Here is a 19,960-nt window from a genome sequence, read left to right as displayed (position 1 = left end):
CAGAGACAGAATCATTGAGGGTGAGGCCTGGAATCTGCACTTTGGAGGCTGGAGAGGTGTGTTGTGAAAACAGGAGGCAACTTCTACTGCAGACAGCCCTAAGAGGCGAGCCTCCCGGCAGGACGTGGAAGGCTGCATCCAGGGCCCCGGGCGGCCGGTGCTGCTGTGTGATGTTGGGCGGACCTCAGGATCTTTGGGTAGGAGTGCCTCAGTCAGAGTGAACATGGTTCAACACCCTTGCCTCTGATCCTGCAGCTTGTTGGGAGGGATGTGACAGTTGTCCCTGGTAGGCAGCCTCCAGGGTGGCTTGGGGCCGGCCTCCCACACTTTCCATCACTCCCCCTGAAAGCCACCAGAAATAGCCACACAATGCTGTCTATAGAAATACACATGGCCTTGCTGCCACGGCTTCCCTGGCCTCGTGGCCAGATTGCTTCCGCATCAGTGGGGAGCAACCCCACACACAGGACAGACCCCCACCCCCACCCCCCACCCCTCTGAGCTCCGTGTCCTGTCTCTTCCCTTACTCTCCCATGAGGGTCAGGAGCAGGCTCCACTATGCCTCCCAGCTCAAGGACCCTAGTGGCCCTGCCGTCATCAGGCCACGTTTCTCTAGCTCCACCCCTGACCTCCATGTGGCCCTGAAATCAACTCCATGGTCTCATGCTGGTTTCTGGCTACTTGGGGGTAGGGGAGAAGACTCCCTGGATCCTGGGGGGCAGGGCTCAGGTCTGTGGGAGTCCCTCATCTTCTGGGGTGCAGTGTGACTGTAGGCACCCAGAATTCTCCCTGGGTATTATACAGTCATTTTGTTAGGGCACCAGGAGAACAGCTTTTACATACATTATTTCAGTTCATCCTCACAATAAACTTCTGTGTTACATACTATTGACTATCCCCATTTTACAGATGAGGAAACTGAGGCTCAGAGAGGTGGTCACTTGGCTGGTAAGTGACAACGGTGGGGTTTGAACCCAGGGAAGTAAGCTAACTCTAAAATTTGTGCTCTTACCTACAGCTGTTTGGGAATATAGATGAATTGTGTCCATTTCTTACTTGGTGCCTCAGTTTCCCTATTTGTACAGACAGAGTATAGCATGAGGGCGTGGATGAGAAGGCAAAAGCTACTCCTTGTGCCCAGCCCCATGATGTGAGGATTCTAGACTAGCCCTCCTTGAGACAAATATTTTGTTCCTAATTTCCTACCAGGATCAGATATTTCCAAAACAGGGTCACTCCCTGTGATCCCAGCCAGATGGGATCATCGTGCCAAGCTTCTCTGGTCCCTCAGCCTAGAGGCAGGAAGTCTCCTTTTCTCCTCTTCCAGGCTCCCCCTGGATGGGTTTCCTCCTGGAATTCTGGCCTGACCATTTGAGAGCACATATGGCCAAACAACCTGGGAGTCTAGGACTGCCTGCACTGCTGATCGAAAAATGATTCCCAAATCGATTTCAGACCTCAGCCTTGAGCCTAAGAATCCTCAGAGCCTGACCCTACCTGACACTCTCATCTTGTCCAGGTGAGGAGTGGCTTGGGGTCAGTGTTAGCCTGTGGAGAGAAGGAAATCAAATTGGAAACTGGCACCTGGGGTCTGAAAACAAATAAGGCTGACAATTAGGGACACGTACCTCGAACTGAGGAGATCACAGACCTTTCGGTTTGGTTCCTCACCATCTGCCATCTGTTCCCTCTCTGCCTCCACCTCTCCTTCACTTTTGTCCCTAGAACTTTATTCAATTCAGCATGTCTTTTTTGGTGCAGACATTGGCCAGTGGAGGAAGGTGAAGTCGGCCAGCCACTGTCTCTTGGAGGGCTGGCTTATTCACTCATCCATCCATTCATCCTCCCTCCCTCCCTCCCCTTCCTTCCTCCCTCCCTCCTTTCTTCTTCACTCCCTCCTTTCTTTCCTTCCTTCCTTCCTTCCTTCCTTCCCTCCAGCTGGCCGAGAGACATTGAGCTTGAGCTAGCTAGCCCTAGTCAAACCAGCAGGAAGACAGAAGCTCGAGTGAGCTCGAGTGAGAGTACCAAAATGAAGAGTAATGAGGACTCTCCCATGACAGTTGAGTTTGCACAGGGTGCTATATATGCAATTGAATCCTCCTTGAATTCTCACACTCCCCCATTTTAGGGGTAGGTAGACCAAGACTCCTTATGGTTAAGCCCAGGATTATTCAGATTGTAAGGATGGGAGTCAGAATTTGGATGCAGGTCTCCACTGCCCAATCCCCACAGGGTCCCATTGCCAGTGCTTTTGTCTCAGGAGAGTCGAAATTGGGGTTTCCTCCCTTCTTGAGACCTGGGCAGGGGTAGGGTTGTCCTTGGCCCCTCCTCCTTTCCCCTGTGCCACCCCCCAAGTGCTGGGCAGTTACTAGTGATTTGGCAGCTTTGAAGACCCCCAGTAAGTCTCTAGAGACAGAATGGAGGGGAGGGCAGGGCTGGTGGTAACTGTTCCACGTCTGTGACCCGCTGCAGCCAGCTGGAGGGGCCCTGACCTCAAGGACTACTCCCACCACTCTTCCTGCCCCTCCCATCCCAGAATCTTCTTTATCCTAAGAATCTATCTCAACAGACGTGGTCTCCAAAGTCCAACTGTCAAGGACCCAGATAAGAGACAGGAGGCTTGAGGTCTGCCACTGAAGCAGTGGGCTGGGTCAGTCCTTGACATTTAAACAAGAGCAAGCACTAGTGCAAATCTGCATTTCCTTTTGTTAAGCAGGTATAAAACCGCTCCCCTCCCCCCACTCTGGCCCTGCCTTCCAGGTCCTTCCAGGTGAGAGAAGTGAGCCGTGCCTGACACCACCCACAGAGATTTTGTGGGACTCTAACTTCCTGAAATTCAAATTACCACCCCCCCTTTTTTTCCAGATACAAAAGCATGTTATGCTTTTGAATGTTCATAGGATGTGACCTATAGTGAACAGTGACTTACAGAGAGCCCAGGCCAGAGATGAGGCTGGCAGGACATTCTGTGGGATTCCCCTATGTGGAGGCTCCAGGAGAGCTGGGGGCCCAGCCGGATGGAAGGAAGTATGAGGACAGGGTCAGATAGATGAGGTGGCACAGATGAACAGATACTGATATTCGCAGACAGCGAGTCAGAGACAGAGCTTGGAGAGAGCAAGGACAAGGGGACAGGGAGACGGCAGAGATATAAAGAGAGAAAGAATGAGACAGGGACAGAGGACGAGAACAGATAAAGGGGCAGAGGTAAAGAGCAAATACTCACAACATGCACTTACCCAGATTCGAAGGGAGAAAGAGTGCCATTCAGAAAGACACAAGAAAGATAGGACAGAGGCTGGGGCACATACCTGGCAGGGGGCTAGCTTCTCGCTGGCATGCCCATGCCAAGCAGGGTTCTGGCTTCAGGGTGGGGGTGGGGAGGGGCAGGGCAGCGACGGCTCTTCCAGCTGGATGTGTCCACTCTGCACCTGCAGGGCTCTCCAGTCTCCTGAGTCCCTGGCCGGCTCACCCTGGCAGCCCGTGGGTGCTCTGGAGACTCCAGCTCCAGAGTCTCGGGCTCCGGGACTGGACTACTGGGGGCGGGGAGGGAGGAAGACCGGCCCTTGGGACAGGTACGCAGGGTGGGGCAAAAATTCCCTCTGTAGCCACCCAGACCCAAAAGTCTCTTTCCTACCTGTTCTTGCGAGATTTGTCTGTCACAACCTGTTATTCAGGTTACGTAGCTGTGGGGCAAAGGTGCAGGGAGAGAGGTCTTCCTGCCCTTGCATGCTGGCTTGAGGCCTAGGTACACATATGGTGGCTCCAGGGTGGTCACAAGGTCAGGGGGGTGGGAGGGTGGAAAGTAGGGGATGGGGGAGGAGAGGTGCGGAGTAGGAGGGCAGAGCCCCTTTTTCACCCTCGAGGTCCTTGAGCCTCTCCCTTTGTCCTGCCCCTCCCCTTGAGCCCCTTTGGACTGGTTGCAGTTCTTTTGCATAAGCCCCAAGCATGGTTTTCTTTTCCAAGGCAGGCCTTATCTCCTGTAGGTCTAGGGCAATGCTGAGCACGGAGGAGGTGCTCCATGAATATTTTGGGACTGAATGAACTCCATTCTTGCCTAGTCCTGAAAGGTTAGGACAGTTAAAGTTCAGAGAGGACAAGTGACTTGTCTAAGGCCACACAGCCAATTATGGATTTCCTTTCTGAAGCATTCTCTGAGCACTCATGGCAAGGCAGGCTGTGCATTAGGCAGGGGTGTATGGCTACGAGCAAGATACACTCTGGAGTGTTCCTGGGCCTTTGCACCCCTAGTCCCTGTCTGTACACCGTTCCTCTGCCTCTTTGCCTGGAACACTCCTACTTATCCTCGGGTCTCAGTGTAGGAGTCACTTCCTCTGGGAAGCCTTCCTGGACCCTCCACATCAAGGTGAAATACCTACATGTGGTCCTGGAGGAGGGGACACTTGTCATGGCACCTCACCCTGTCGTAAGGGGCTGGTCAGGGAGAGCACTGATTTCTTTGTGATTGGTTCAGAAGGGGGCATGTGACCCAAGCAAGACTAATTAGAGTTTTTCCTGGGACAGATGTGTGGAAACTGGAGCGAAAGAAGCTATTTTTTACCAGGTTACTCTAAGCTAGCCATCTGTGAGTCTGGGGCCATTGTAACACATCACCCCCTGCTGTGGGCAAGTCCCGCCAGAAGGTGTAAATGCCAGGGCTGAGTAGTGGGGCATACTTGAGAGAATCAGGGAGGAAAAAGTCTGTATTGTCAGGAAAGAGGATGGACTTTGGGTCCATTGGACACACCTGGGTTAGTCACTCAATACTTGTGTGCTTTGGGGCACATCTCTCTGGGCCCCAATTCATCCTTTGTGAAATGAGGGTGATGCTATCTACGTGTCCCGAAAGGGGTGTCAGGCAGGGAGGCTGTCTGCCTACAAGGGTTTTGCTGGCCTGTTGGCCCCACTTGCCCTGATGCTTCCTCCTAGCACCCTCCTTGGCAGGATTCTACTCGGATGTTTACTTTTCCTACGAAACCAAAATGTCATCACAGCCTGCTTGTTTGTGACATTCCTTAATGGCCCTCTAGGAGCTGGGAAATCAGCTTCTTCCTGTTTCCTGGAGCCCTCTTTACTCAGGTGCCTTGGAGCTTAACCTTTGAGCTCTGTCCCAGAGCCAAGATGAACGGAGGAGGGGTTACTCTCTATCCAGTCTAGGAGGGTTGAGGAAAGCACCTTGATTGGAAAGCACTTATTTCAAGTGGGTATTTCCCCTGCTTAAACCTGGTCTATGGTCCCGAAATCTCTCAGGATGAAGGCCAAAGTATCTCACATGGAGGCCTTGGATGATTTTAACCCTGGCACGAGATTGACCTTACCAAGCTCATCATCTGCTGTCCCCACTTTGCTTTCTGCTCTAGACACTCAGAGCTGCCCTGAATGAGGCTCTCTCTCCCCCTCCAGACTCACACATGCTGTTCTCTCTATGTGGACTGCTCTCCCCTGACTCATCCACTTGGGCAGCTTTTCCTTGTCCTCAGGTCCTTACCCAAGCAGCCCTTTGTCGTTGGAAAGACAGAACCTGGAAGCTGTTTCCTAGCTCATCCCAAGGACCCAGGCTCAGCCAACAGTCACTCCTGAATCAGCCCTGAGCCACAGGTAAAATGGAAAGAGCTCTGCAAACAATGCTCTGCATTTTCCCTGGCTTGGGCGTTAGCCACGGGTTCAACTTCGCTCTCTGATTTTCAGGTCATTTCCAAGGAGGCATGAACTTGAGGCCAGATACGGAGCTCGGAGAAATCAGATTGCAGTTAGCACCAACTGTTGCTTTATGGCTGCACTTTTATTTGCTTTAGCCCTTCAGCTTTTCCGGCACCTGCTGGCAATCAGGTTTCCTCCTCTCTGCCCGGAACCATACCTCAAATTGCTGCCCAAATTCCGGAGCAGGGAAAAACCCGTTTAGATACACCTGGCAGAAGAAATGGCGAACACATGGTGTGTGTGCAGCCTCTCATCCTCCTGTGACCGTGGAAGACATCAACAACCCATACTGATCTCGGCTTCGGAGTCTTTTCTACGTGCGGGGCACCTGGGCTGCTCAGTCGGTTAAGCGTCTGACTCTTAACTTTGGCTCAGGCCATGATCTCATGGGTTCATGAGATTGAGCCCCACATCGGGCTCTGAGCTGACAGCCTGCTTTGAGATTCACCCTCTCCCTCTCCCTTCTGCCCCTCTCCCACTCACCCATGGGTACACACTCTCTCTCTAAATAAACTTTTAAAAAAGAATCTTTTCAATGTACTGCTTTAAGCAGAAGCAATCAATTTCCACTGCTGTCTTAGAGATTTACTGAAGAAGAAAATAGCAGACACTCGCCATTCTAGGAAATACCGTTAGTGTGATACCCCACCTGAGGGGTTTCTCTTGGCTCCCCTGGGTCAGGCTGGGAGAGTCAGGGAGTTAATTTCCCTAGGAGCAGCTCTCAGCTAGTATGGTTGAGAGTCTGAGGATCCTACCCTGGCTTTCTCATCTTAGGTATTTTTTTTTTTTTTATAAATCTTTTTTTAAGTTTACTTATTTATTTTTGAGACAGAGAGAGAGAAAGCAGGGGAGGGGCAGAGAGAGAGAGGGAGTCAGAGAACCAATCCCAAGCAGGCTCTGTGCGGCCAACACAGAGCCCGATTCGGGGCTTGAACCATGAACTGTGAGACCATGACCTGAGCCAAAACCAAGAGTTGGAGGCTTAACCAACTGAGCCACCTAGGTGCCCCTAGGTGAGTACTATGGGCTGATTGTGTCCCCTGCAGATGTATATGTTGAGGTTCTACCCCTCAGGACCTCAGAATGTGACCTTATTTGGAAATGGGGTCATTGTAGATCTAATTAGTTACGGTGAGGTCAATAGGGTGGGCCCCTAATCCGATAGGACTGGAATTTTTCTTTTTTTTAATGTTTATATATTTTATCTTGAGAGAGAGAGAGAGTCCCAAACTGAAAGCGAGAAGCCCCACATGGGGCGCAGACTCATGAACAGTGAGATCATGACCTGAGCCTAAATTGAATCAGATGCTTTACCAACTGAGCCACCCAGATGCTCATGACTGGAGTTTTTCTGAAAAGGAGAAATTTGGGTGCAGAGATCCACACAGAGAGAGTGCCGTGTGAAGACTGGAGTCACACTGCCATATGCTGTGGAACTACCAGGAGCTGGGAGACAGCTTGGACAGCTTCTTCCCAAGCACCTCCAGGGGCAGTGTGGCCCTGCAGACACCTCGGGGTCAGACTTCCAGGCTCCAGGACTGGGAGGCCCAATACACTTATAGCAGCCCAGGCTGTCTCAACAGGGGCCATATCCGAGGTGGCTCCCTGGCTGTCGCCCATAGTTCCACTAAAGAACAGGCCTCAGTGGCCCACAGTAACCTGTTGGACACAGCACCCTTTATGGGGTCCTTCCCTTCCCTGTCTCACCATCTGTCCCATCCCCTGCCAGTGCCACCTGGGAGCTCTCCCCAAATAAACTACTTTCCTTGAATCTTTTTCTTAGGGTCTACCTCTGAGGAAACCAACTCAAAATGGTGTAAGATGGACCTGTCCTTCCCTCCCCTTGGGCTTACCTGTGTGGGGCCTCCTGGCTCCCCACAGCACCACCCTTCTCCCCGCTTCTGACCACGGCTCTCCCAAAGACCTAGCCCCACCTGTGATGGGGTCTCTCTTCCTCCTCTTTCAGGCTCACCTGGGCCTTCTCACCTGGGAAGCCCCCTCACTTTCCCATCACCTCTGCCTGGGAGTGACAACCTGTGTCATCCTACCCCAAGGAGGGCGAGCCCTCATCTGGCCACCTCCACCTCTTCCTGGAAGCATGTTTTTCTGACTTTTCTTCTTGCCTTAACCCCAGCCCCGGGGGAGCCCCTCTGTCAGGAGAGAGGGGCCAGATTTTTCTCAGTGAGCTCTTGAGAGCCAAACTTGCTTGAGCTAATAATAAAAATAATAAACTATCAACAAAATAACACAACTAGCTACCATTTATTGAGTGCTTACTGTGCAGCTGGAATTAGGCTAAGAATTTTATGTATCTGTCTCGCCAAATCTCCATGGCAACCCTGTGAGTTGGAAACTACTGTCTCTTCTTCTCAGCGGAGGAAGCTGAGGCCTGAAGGGGGTGGGTGACGTGCTCGTGGTCTCCCAGCTGTGGTAGCAGAGGGGAGATCCACACCACCAGCTGCAGGAAGCAGATGGTGACAACACCGGCGGCTGGCAGGTCTCAGGCAGGCTCACACTCACCAAATCCCAACAAGGAAGGGAACTGGGTCCAACGGGGGTTCTGTGTGCCTGGGACTAAGGCTTGACTCAGGAAAAGGAGGTATTTTAACTGGAACCCAAAGGATAATTCTACACCAGGAGAGGGTCCTAACCTCAGGCCACTGAGGGCTCACATTTTCCTTCATGTGAGTAACTGAATCTTTGGCGCAGGGAGGGCACGCACGAGCCTTTGTGCAGCCACTCTGTGACCTCCGTCCATGGCTGATCTAATGAAGCAAGCACAGCATTTTTCTGGCTAGGAACAGAGGGGGCTCAGACTGACTCCCACCAGTCTCCTGGGGCTGGCACATGAGATTTGTCATCCTTGGAGTGGGGACTTCTCAGGGGGGGCAAGGGCCAACCTGACTTGGAGCTGGGTCCTCTCCACAGCATGGGCCTTCTGGAGCCAGAGGAGACATACTGGATGTGACAGAAGCCTCTTTCTTCTCTCGGACAAGCCTGAGACAGCACACGGTCGTGAGCTGAGCAGGTCTGAGGCTTCTGAGTCTGCTTGGTCAGGAGTTATTTGGGGATCTCTGTAATATCTTTTTGTTTTTAAAAGCCAACTCAGTCATTCATCCTACATTTCCTGAGGCTCTCTTCTGTGCCATCACAATGCTGGGGGGCCTGGGACAGAGCAGAGAACCAATCAAGTTCTCGCCTTCTGGAAATGCACAGCACAGCTGGGAGGGACAAGTATGTGGATGGTTACAGTGCAGTGGGCTAGGTGCTCTGGTAGGTGTTTCTCCAGGGGACTTCCTGGCTAGGAGGCTATCAGAGAATGCTTCCTGGAGGAAGTGGCATCTAGGCAGATAGAGTTCCCCTGGAAAGTGTTCCAGGCAGAGGGAGCAGCATGTGCAGAGGCTCAGAGGAGAGGTGGAACCTGATACTCTGATGGTAGAGACCAAAGTGAAGAGGGAAGGGGACTATTCATTAGAGCCTTAAGGATGAGGCTAATGTAATGACCTTGGGCTTTGTTCTCAGGGTCATGAGGGGGCCATGGGAAGAATTAAACGGGGCCAGTGATAAATCCTCAGCTCAGTGTGGAGAAGGTAGCACCTCCTCCAAGAAGCCTTCCCTGACCCCTGGCTCCTGGCCTTTCAGTGGAGAATCCGCCATAAGGCACCTTGTCATGCTTCATGGTCGGCCTGATTTGGAGGCCATCTTCCTCTCTAGGCTGTGACTCTTGAGGGCCTTCCTCATCAGGTCCCCGGTGCTACCACCAAGGCATAGCAGTTGTGCAGTAAGTGTCATTAGAAGGAAGTGAGTGGCTTTCTGTTTGGGAAAGAAACTAGGGGAGAAACCATCCCAAACACACCAGAGCTTGCTCCCTCCACCCAGCTGTCTTCGTCCTTTACCCCACACTCAACAGTGCTCTCCAAAGTGAACTCTGTCCAGAGGATGGGCTCAGACTTTGGAATCTGAGTAGCCTCTTCTGGCTAAATGCAAACTCAGGCTATTTTCCTCGTCATCCTTGGAAATTCCGTGGAGTTTGTCTCCAAAGGCAGGGGGCGCTAATTACTTTTCCATGGGCTTCTTTCTGTTCGCCCATGGGGGCAGGATTCCTCACAAGGGACAAATTCCGCATGCTTGGGTGTGGGTGGTGGACGCTGCAGGGGGACAGGGGCCACAGTGCCTGAGGGAGACACTCAGCATGTAGACAAGAAGACTGAAGTCGAAGGACATGATGGAGTGGAAAAGAAGCAGAGACATGAAGATACTGAAAGTGACAGACATATTGACAGACATACATTCACTAGCATGTGGTCATTCGTGTGTGTGCACCCCCCCCCCCCCCCCAATGAGTCAGGTGCTTCTAAAAGTCCCACCTGGAACCAGGGGACATGTGTGGCCCTGCCCAGACCTGGTTGCCACTTGGCCTGAGTTTCCAGTCATCCCTGAAGGCTGTCCTGAATCCTGACCACGAGGTCCAGGCCTGGGAAAGGTAATCAAAGGAACCAGAGGCTGCCTTTCATCCTCTAAATTGTCCTTCTTGTAAGCCTCCGGTATTTATAGGCAATTATTGATCATGTCACCAATACAGACAGACAGAAACCACAAATAAATCTGTAAACAATAAGGATGGTGGCTTGAACCATTTGTTCCAGTGACATTTATTTCAGAAGGAAATAAACCCATTGTTTCCATTATGGCCTGTTTTAATTTTATTTATTGATTTTTGATGGTCTTCTCCAGCTCCGGCTGGTGCTAGAATTACTGGGCCATGCAAGGCTGCACAGCAGGAGATGCAAGAAGGTGTGAGGACACACAGGAGGCCTCTTACTCCCCAAGTTCCTGGGATGTTTCCCAGAATAAGACAAAAACACATGTGCCGGCAGCTGCTCTGAGGTTTGCGTATTTTAACTAATTTAATCGTCAGCAGCTTAATGAGGAATTTGGGGAAACCGAGGCACAGAGCCTCAGGTCACAGCTGGTAAGAGACAGAGGGAGAAAAGGATCCCAGTGATGAGCTCAGGAGCCCTTTTGCATCACTTTGACTCCTCTAGACCAGGGTTCTGCAGTTTTCTGCAAAGGACCAGAGGAAATATTTTGGGCTTTCTGGGCCATATGTTCCCAGTCACAGCTACTTAACTCTGCCATTGTAGTGGGAAAGCAGCAGTAGGAGCAGTATGTAAATGAATGAACGTGGCTGTGTTCTAATAAAACTTTATTTATAAAAACAGGTGGCTGCTGGATTTGGCCATGGGCCTTAGACTGTTCGACCCTGATCTGGGTGTTGCACCCTCTTAGCCCAAGGGGGACACGAACCTGGAGCTCCTGAGCTTCAACCTGCCTGAGTTTGGCTCAACCATTGGTGGTGGTGAAAGAAGGTTTCTGTGGGATAAGAGACAGTTCCTACAATTCTGTTCCTCCTACCCAGCAGCCTGTGTCCTCCTCAGGAGTGGATCTACCAGCCCCCTGCTTGCTTAGGGCCCAGCCACCTGTCCTTGGACTTTCCTCCAAATTCACCCGACTGGATTATCACCTAAGGTGCTTTGTTCAGTGCCCGGCACTCAGGAGGTACCCAGGAAATAGCAGCTCTAGCCATATTTGCACCTTCAGGTTTGCAGAGGCTTCATCTGGCCCCAGGGATATTGAGTCTATATAATATGGTAGTTGAATGCAGGCTTTGGAACCCCAACTGCGCTCTGTCATGGGCTGTGGATATAGTCCTCTCAGCTTTAGTTTCCTTATCTATATGTGGCCACCACAATCCCTAATTTAGTAAAAATTAAATTCAAGAATACACCCCAAGCACAGTACCTGCTATGGACAGTGATGGTTATTGAGCAAGTAGGCCCCCTTGCACTCTGCCTTGGGGATGCACCTTTGCCTCCATCCTTCCTCCCGAGGAGGCAGAAATCCCTCCAGAACGAGAGAATAGTGTGCTCTGGATAGGGAATGGGTTCCTCCAGGCCCTGATAGAGCAGCAGGAGAAAGGAGGAGGTCACCTGGTCAAACATGCAGCCCTTCCCCTTCTTCAAGGGCGTAGGGTAATCTCAGGTTGTGGGGCCCTTCCCGCCTCCTCAAGGGGGTGAGGTAATCTCAGGCTGTGGGGCATCTTTGGGTACGTTAGCCGGAGAGGACAGTTTGTGCCACCAGAATTTCTCTTTGCTGAGAGTCTGGCTGTATGTCATTGGAGAGAACTATTGTATTAGGATGGGACTGTCTGGAGCATCTGGGTTCATCCCCTGAGCCATGGCAGGCTTGCTGGTGGCCTGTCTGAATCTCTTCAGCAGGTCAAGCATGACAAAATTCACCTCAGACCCAGTGGGCAATTCTAATTCTTTCCAGGAGAGACAGCTGGGTCTTGGCCTCTTTGATTAATCAAGATGGTGGCCTCCACAATGAAGTCAATGGGGTTTTGGGAAGGCTTTGGGAGATAAATCTTCCCGAGAGATGTGTGGGATCCAGACATCTCTAAAGGAGAAATAATCTTAATAATAATCATAATAATGATTCTAATAAGTATTAATACTGTTAGTTGGCCAGTTTGGAGCCTGGTGTCCTTTCACTTAATGTTCCCAACAATATTGTGAGGCAAATTCTTTTTTTTTTTTTTTAATGTTTATTTATTTTTTAGAGAGAGTGAGAGAGACAGAGTGTGAGTGGGGGAGGGGCAGAGAGAGAGGGAGACACAGAATCCAAAGCAGGCTCCAGGCTCTGAGCTGTCAGCACAGAGCTTGACATGGGGCTTGAACTCACGAACTGTGAGATCATGACCTGAGCCGAAGTTGGACGCTTAACCCACTGAGCCACCCAGGTGCCCTGTGAAGCAGATTCTTTTATTGACTTCATTTTTACCAGTGAGGGGCTTAGAGAGATTAAGGATTTGCCCAAGGTCACCCAAGTGGAGCGACTGATGCAATATTGCCATCCATGACTTTACTAAGTGTGATGAAATGAAGTAGGGGTGGCTGGAGCTAGACTGTGGTGGATGCCTGCTGCTTTGGTCGTCTTTCCAGCATCCATTTTCCCTTTGTCTGGCGCTCACCCTGATTTTCCTTTGGGAATCAAACTCCCTTCCTCTGCTCTCTGCTGTGCAGTTGGCTAGGGCTGGCCCCATTCCTGGCTCTAAGTGTGGCCATGTGGCCCACGCCTAACTCCATTTCATGGTCACAGAGATGGGCAGGCAACCCAGGCTGAGGAGATCAGAGCCCTCATAGGGCTTTTGACACACTTACCAGGAAAGAGGATCTGCCTTTCTGCTGGGATCGCTGACTTGAGATGACTTAGAACTGGAGATGTTGATGGGTATCTGCCACTGTGTGGGAGCACCTTGCCTGAGAACAAAGCCACATGGAGGAAAGGATCCCAGAGATAGAGTCAGAGTGCTGGGGATGTAACTGAGCTTCTAGATCCAGCCTTGCCTGAAGGCGGTATATCTCTGGACTTTTCCATATGTGAGCCAATATACATCCTTCATTTGTTGGGCTGGTTTGAGGGTTTTTGTTTTTGTTTGTTTTTGTTTTTTTTGTCACTTCTACCCAGAAGGGTACCACCTGATACACAAGGATTTTCTCATTTTCAGCCAAAGTTACAACCACAGACAGGTGAGGCAACTTGCCCAATGTAACATAGTCAGAAGAAAGGCAGAGCTGGGATTCAAACTCCAAAAGTGGTGCTCTTTCCACATGTACATCTTTGTCTCCCCGTGCTATGCCCTTGGGGAGCAGACCTTGACATTCCCACCTCTGTTTCCCAGGGCTTCCCAAAGCAAGGGATTGGCACCAAGCATAGCAAGTGTCTGCCCTTTCCACGAGGCCCACGCTGTGGGACACCAGGCTAGCTGGAGGCTGCCACCCCCCTGCGGGCTGGTTGCTGCCCAGCCAGTATTAGGCTGGTCTCACCTGAGAAGGAGCTGCCCAACCCAAACACATGTTGGCAAAGCATGGCTTCCAGCATTCCCCGCCTGAGGGGATAACCCTCGGCCTTGCAAGCTTCCAAATTCCTATTGGAGCGGTTGGGGGGGCTGTGTGTAGACAAGGAGGTGAGCTCAGAGAGAGGGGCGTGAATGGTGACCGTGTGACAGAATCTGTGCCTCGTCGCAGGAGACCAGCCCGTCTCATACTGGTGGGCCTGGCACGGCATCCGATGGGCAGTGGCCAGCCTGAATGGCGAGCTGCCGGACGCACCAGGGCAGACAGACAGAAGGACAGACTAGGGCAAACACTGGGTAAAGCCAAACTCCTCCTCACAACTATGCTCAGCCTGGGCATGAGCACCGCGCCATCCTCACCTCCCTTTGCCAGCGCCTGCCCCCTCCCTGCAGGACTGCCCCCCCTCGCCCCTCCTCCCTCTCCTCCTTCTCTTAGATCCTGCCAAATGCTCACCTCCCCTGCCCTCCTGCTCTGGCTGGCATTCCTCAGCAAATTTATGCTCAGAGAAGTCTGTCCTGACTCCTACCTCCTTTATGGTACATGTCCAGAGCATTTTGAAATGACTGTACAAATTGTTTTTTACCGGATGACTAGAGCCATACCTGTTTTTTAAAAATCCTGTCTTGTTAATCATCGTGTCCTTGTTTAACCGCCATGTAGGAAGTGCTCAGTTAATGCTCACTGAGTTAGCCTCCCGTACCGGCTCTGTTCCAGCCACGGACTTTGAATCCACCGAAGCAGAGAGGCAGTAGTACCTAGTGCCGGGGGCATACATTTTGCAGTGACATTGCTCAGGCGAGTTTTTGAGTCTTTCTGTGCCTTCGTTCCTCATCTGCAAAATGGGAGTGATAATGGTGCCTCCCTCACAGAGGTGATATGAAGATTAGATAAGCCCTAGATAGGACACAGAGCCTGGCACATAATAGATGCTCTTTTATGTGTTTTTGTGATTATTATCCTAGGTGCCTAGACAGAGAACTACAGGGATTAATAGGGGATAGCCACACTTTCACTCCCATTTTACAGATAAAACTGAGGTTTAGTGAAAGGAAGAGACTAGCCCAAAATTACACAGCTAGAAAATTTATCAAGACTACAACACCTTTGGGGCATCCAGGTGGCTCAGTCGGTTTTAAGTGTTCGACTCTTAATTTCGGCTCAGGTCAGGATCTCAGGGTCGAAAATGAGCCTTGTGTCGGGCTCTGTGCTGAACATAGAACCTGCTTGAGATTCTCTCTCTCTCTCTCTCTCTCTCTCTCTCTCTGTCTCCCTCTGCCCATCTCCCCACTCGTGCACTCTCTGGTCTCTCAAAAAAAAAAAAAAGATCACATACTTTGTTGTAAGTTTTCAGATCATTATTTTCAGAGAAAAATGAGATTTGGGGCCTTCTCTGTTCATTCCTCGAATACTGGTGTGAGTCATGGTTGATGCTCAAATGTTTTTTGAATGAAGAGATGAACGAATGAATGAACGCCAAAGGGCTCCCGTGGTTGAGGAAAAAAGCCTGCGATGCAGATGATCAGATCCCTGGCTTGCATGTCCTGCCTGCACGTTCCTTATCTTCCGTCTGCCCTACTTCTATTTTCATTTCTGTCAATAATGTGGAACCCAAAGTATAGCCCTTTCCAGGCTGGTGAACATACCTGAGGGTTCAAGGCTCCCACGTCCCTGCGTCAGTAGAGAAGATGAAATGTTCCAGCTGGTGCTTTGGGTCCTGGACCCCAGCCAGCCAACCCCCTGGGCCGGCAGCTGAGGGAGGCCAGCCTGCTGGTTCTTGGAGGGGCTGGGGCCTCCCAGGTGGTCTCTCTAGATGCAACAGGCCCAAAGGTAGGGACAAAGTGGCTCATGGGCACTTGGGTGGGCTCCCCCTGGCCCTGCCCTGGCCCTGCCCTCCTGCGAAGAAGCCTGTGAAGAAACCCTCCCTGCCCTGTTAAACAATCTTCCCCGGAAGGAGGAAATTAATCTAAGGGCTCACCGGGAGGAAATGAGTCCAAAGTCTTGCCTGGTTGAAGAGCCACTTGGAGCCCTGGCTTAGGCCTGCGTGTAAGTAGGTGTCTCTTCCCCACAGATCTCTCCTGGCCTTGGCATAGGAACTTCGGGTGGGGATTTGAGCAACTCAACCAGGAATGAAATACCACAGTCACTGTTTGAGAAAGCAACACAAAACACAGCATGGCACCACGGCCCAAAACAAACCCACCCCACGCTGGCACCCTTTCCAGGCCCTGCGGGTGACGAGGGGACAGTTCAGTGAAGCAGTGGAGTGCTGTCACCCGCTTTGAGGTTCTAGGCCAGGCTGAGCGCTGCTGGAGGAAGCAGGCGTGGGGAGGAGGCACACACCGTGGGTGGGGAGGTAAAGGCCGCTGAGCCTGGATGATGGACGAGGGGCCTCCTCCACCAGGCGCAGGGAATGGTCTGCAGAAAAGATTCTGGATTTGGTTTGGGGCACAAGTTACAAGTTGAAGCCAGAGTAAGAAGGAGGGAGGGGAACAGAGAAGGGCCAACAGGTAGTAGAATTTCAGCACAACAGTGAGCGCAGCGTTAATCGTCTCTCTCTTTCCCTGGGACTCAGTGTCCCCCACTCCCCATCCTGCACCCCCAAGCTTCGCTACTGGTCATCATCCTCATTCCCAAGAACGTTTCCTCTTAGGGTGAGTTCTTTCCCAGCAGGCACCGCGTTCCACGTAGTCCCCTGGGGGTCTTCCTGTTTGCTGACAGATGGTGTTGCTCTAGTTGGTGGTTTCCACCCTGTTTCCGAGAGGATGTGCTGCCCTCTTGAAATGAATACCCAAGGACATGAGGTCAGACCGCCAGTCAGAGGATAAAGACACATGTCCAGGAGCTGCCATGAAGGAAGGGTGGCGGTGGCTGCTGCGTGAGGCGGTTCTGGTGCCCAGCGGGTCCCGGGGGGAGCAAGTTGGGGTGTGCTTTCCTGCATCCCGACTGGTTTTAGGCCTGGCCTTCTGTCTGCTCCTGCCTTCTGTCTACGCCTCTCAGGAGAGTAGTTCTGGACAGTTCTGTGCATGGCTGGTGTGTTTTTATCCTTCAGGCCTGACCTTCCCTGTGGAGACCCTCTGCCTTGCCTCCCAAAGTAAACAAGTGAGTCATTGAATTAAAATTGTGGTAAGTTCAGTGAGGGAAACTGTAACAGCGAATAGTAAAGAGCAGGAGAATGCCTCCCAGCAGGTGGTCAGGAGAGGCCTCTCTGAGGAGAGAACTGGGAGTTGCTGTCCTATATCCTAGGGCTGCTATGGAACCAACAACCACAAACACAGTGTCTTTATTATCTTTCAGTCTGCTAGGTCACAAGGCTGAGGGTCTCACTGGGTTAAAATCCAGGTGTAGGTAGGACTGTGTTCCTTTTTGGAGGCTCCATAGAGATTTTGTTTCCCTGCCTTTTCCGGGTCCTGGAGGTGGCCTGCTTTCCTTGGCTCATGACCCCTTCCTCCAACTTCAAAGCCAGCAGTGTCTCATCAATGACGCTTCTTCCTTCTCTCTCTTCTGCTTTTCTCTTCCACTCTTAAGGATCCATGAAGACATTGGGCCCAGCCAGATACTCCAGGACCCTCTCCCTGTCTCAGGGTCTCCTGATTAGTAACCTTAATTCTATCTGCAACTTTAATTGCCTTTTGCCATATAACTAAGGGCACATGTTTGCAAGGCTCTGGGTTTTAGGACATAGGCATCTTCGAAGGCTGCTAACATCAGGAGCAATCCTGTTTGAGTTTCTGTGTAGCACTTACATCAGCCTGAAATGATATTTCTTTTTTCTTTTTCTTTTTCTTTAGAGAGAGCGTGAGCGGAGGAGAGGCAGAGAGAGAGAGTGGGACAGAGGATCCAAAGCAGAATCCATGACAGGAGAGAGCATGATGTGGGGCTTTGAACTCATGGAGCCTGAGATTGTGACTGAAGTCGAAGTCAGACGACACACAACCCACTGAGCCACTCAGGTGTCCCTGAAATGATATTTCTTGAATATTTGTTCACTTGTCACCTGTCTTGCTTTACTGGAAAGTGAATCTCACTAGGGCTGGGGCCTTGGTGGTTCTGCTTACTAGAATAATGCCTGGTGCCCAGTACATGCTGAGTAAAGGTTTGCTGAATGAATGAATGAATGAGTGCCAGCTCATTTCTGCATTGGTGTCAATACAGACAGCCCCGGTCCATGGGCCAGAAGCTGTGACCCCTACTCTACTCAGAGCATCTGTGTGACCCTGGGCCTCCTCTCCCCTGCTTTGGGTCTCAGACATCCTTGCAAAAGCCTTGTGATGAAGAGAAGGCCCAGAGCAGTCTCCTCAAGGGCTTCATGTCTTGGAGGGGTTAATAACCCTCAGGAAATCATCCTTTCATTTTCCCTCCAATGGCAAACCCTCCCTGAAGCAGCAGCCTGAGCAGGCCTCCCAGGGGACATTCTCTCCAGTGTTCACTCAGAGAGGAACCAGCCGGGTCTCAGCACTGGGGCTGGTTCCTGTGTGCACCAGGGACTCCCCCGCACGGTCCGCGGTGTGGGTGGAGAACATGGGCTCCGACTCATACAGGCCTGGGTGTTACCTGACTCTGCTCCTGACCTGCTGGGTCCCCTTGGCAGGTGCCCTCCCATTTTCAAGCCTTGGTTTCCTCTTCTATGAAGTGGGATAGTTCTTGTGTCACAGGATAGTTATGAGAATTTGTTTGAAAAACGTGGCCCATAGTGGATGCTCAGTAAACTCTGTGATTATAATCACTTCTTTGTGTAATATCATCTGTGAGGTGGACTTTCCTGAAAGAGCCAGGATGCCTTCTCTCTCTCTCACATGTCGACACTGGAGGATTGGGGATCAGTGTCAAAGTCTGGATTCAGGGTATGGGAAGAGGTCTTAAAAGCACAATTATTGTTGTATGACAGTTGATTCATTTCCTTGGGGAGTGTTGGTGTGAAAGGCTGACCCGGTGACCAGGAGGGAACGGTCAGCATTGCTCCCATTGCTGACTGGTTCAGGGGACTGGCTCTGCCACCAGCACGTCCTCAGGGAAGCAGTTGTAACACAACAGCTTATTTCTTTTATCTAATTATAAAGATAATATGGTCCCATCATGGAAATTTTGGAAAACACCGAATAGTGTAAAGGAAAAGATATCAGGCAAGCGTAACCTCTCTTGGGAACGATGTCAATATTTTGCCCTTTTTCCTGCCCCTGATTGTTGGACAGAACTCTTCCTGTCCATCCGGTTTTATGCCCTTCTTTTTTCACTTATCATTACAACTGAGGTATTTCCCACGTTGCCGAAAACCCGTACACAGATTTCTTAACGACTATCGCCTGTTGCAGAGGGCTACCTTCATTTACCCTCCTCGGCTGCTGGGTGTTTGATCTTTTCTGTGTGTGTGTGTGTTATAAATACACTGCGATGAATTTTTACAGGTATATCTTGTGACCTTTGTACACCTATATTTCCTTTATTTTTTAAACGGGAACAATTAATTCCAGCCTTCCTATCCCACGAGGTTTTATGAGGCAAAAAGGGGAACACGGATATGAAGGGGCTTTGAAAACCATGGGGGAAAGGAGCTGTCCAGATAGAAGGCCAGGTTTTGAGCATTGTCTCTTCCAGCACTGTGTGTTCAAGGTGTGTGCATGCGTGCGTGAGTGTTCCTAAAAGGTAGGAGGATTAGACGAGTGTGGGTCTAGGGCTAATAGCCACAGAATCAGCATTTATGCGGCATTTCCTATCTGCATGGCACTCCATTAAGCAAGGTCCATGTATAATCCGAGTTCATCCTGAACAGCCCTCAGAGGGAAGTCCTATCATTAGCTACAGCTTCTGATTGAGGAGCCTGAGGCATAGAAAGGTGAAGTAATTTGCCCCTGACAACACAGCGAGTGGGAAATCGGGTAGCGACACACACACCACCCACCAGCACCTCCAAGAGCTTCAGGGGCTCCGGAACAGAAATGCAGGGCCCCCCAGCATTTCCCCAAATAAGGCGCTTTTTAAAAATGGAACATGGCCCTGTGTTCCTGGCAGACAGAGAAACTAATCTGAAGATTATTTCCCCAGAGCTGGGGTAGTTTCTGAATTAGAATGCTTCGTTCAGAGAGGAAAAGCCCAGAGGAGCAGAACCCACCCCTGGCATGTCTGAGATAAAACGGCAGAGCTGCGTCCCGGTGTGTGTGTCCAAGTGTGGGTTCCCATCATGTGAGTGCATGTGTCTTGGGTACCCATAAGCATGTGTGTGTGCGCGCACAGGGGTAGGCAGATGTGTGTGTTTGTGTAGGCTGTACTTAGCTTTCCGGGTGCCCAAAGACAAAAGAGTTGGTTTACTAATGAAATAAATGCTCACCGCACCAATTTTTCTAGTT

The 19,960-nt window shown here is 51.1% G+C and overlaps 1 protein-coding gene across 8 annotated transcripts in view; it reads right to left on the bottom strand.

The window, feature by feature from the left end:
- The window catches only part of FAM3D (FAM3 metabolism regulating signaling molecule D), a 34,265-nt gene extending 18,694 nt beyond the window's left edge, over positions 1 to 15,571 (bottom strand). Inside the window, exons 1-3 of one of the 8 annotated variants that reach the window (XM_053219165.1) lie at positions 15,263 to 15,571; positions 12,924 to 13,022; positions 1,498 to 1,548 (exon numbers count right to left, since the gene is read on the bottom strand). In XM_053219165.1, coding sequence (XP_053075140.1) covers positions 1,498 to 1,510 — 13 coding nt within the window. In that variant the 5' untranslated portion in view covers positions 1,511 to 1,548; positions 12,924 to 13,022; positions 15,263 to 15,571. Of the gene's footprint in view, positions 1 to 1,497; positions 1,549 to 2,369; positions 2,513 to 2,929; positions 3,008 to 3,311; positions 3,532 to 3,637; positions 3,719 to 8,659; positions 8,854 to 12,923; positions 13,023 to 15,262 lie in introns of those variants that run through there. The other 7 variants (XM_027039102.2, XM_053219162.1, XM_053219164.1 and 4 more) reach the window with 7 other exon arrangements.
- Positions 15,572 to 19,960: the final 4,389 nt, after the last annotated feature.

This window comes from Acinonyx jubatus, chromosome A2 (assembly GCF_027475565.1).
Source record: "Acinonyx jubatus isolate Ajub_Pintada_27869175 chromosome A2, VMU_Ajub_asm_v1.0, whole genome shotgun sequence".
NCBI lineage: Eukaryota > Metazoa > Chordata > Mammalia > Carnivora > Felidae > Acinonyx > Acinonyx jubatus.
The sequence above is the reverse complement of the archived record's forward strand: the minus strand, read 5'-3'. Positions and strand labels throughout refer to the sequence as shown.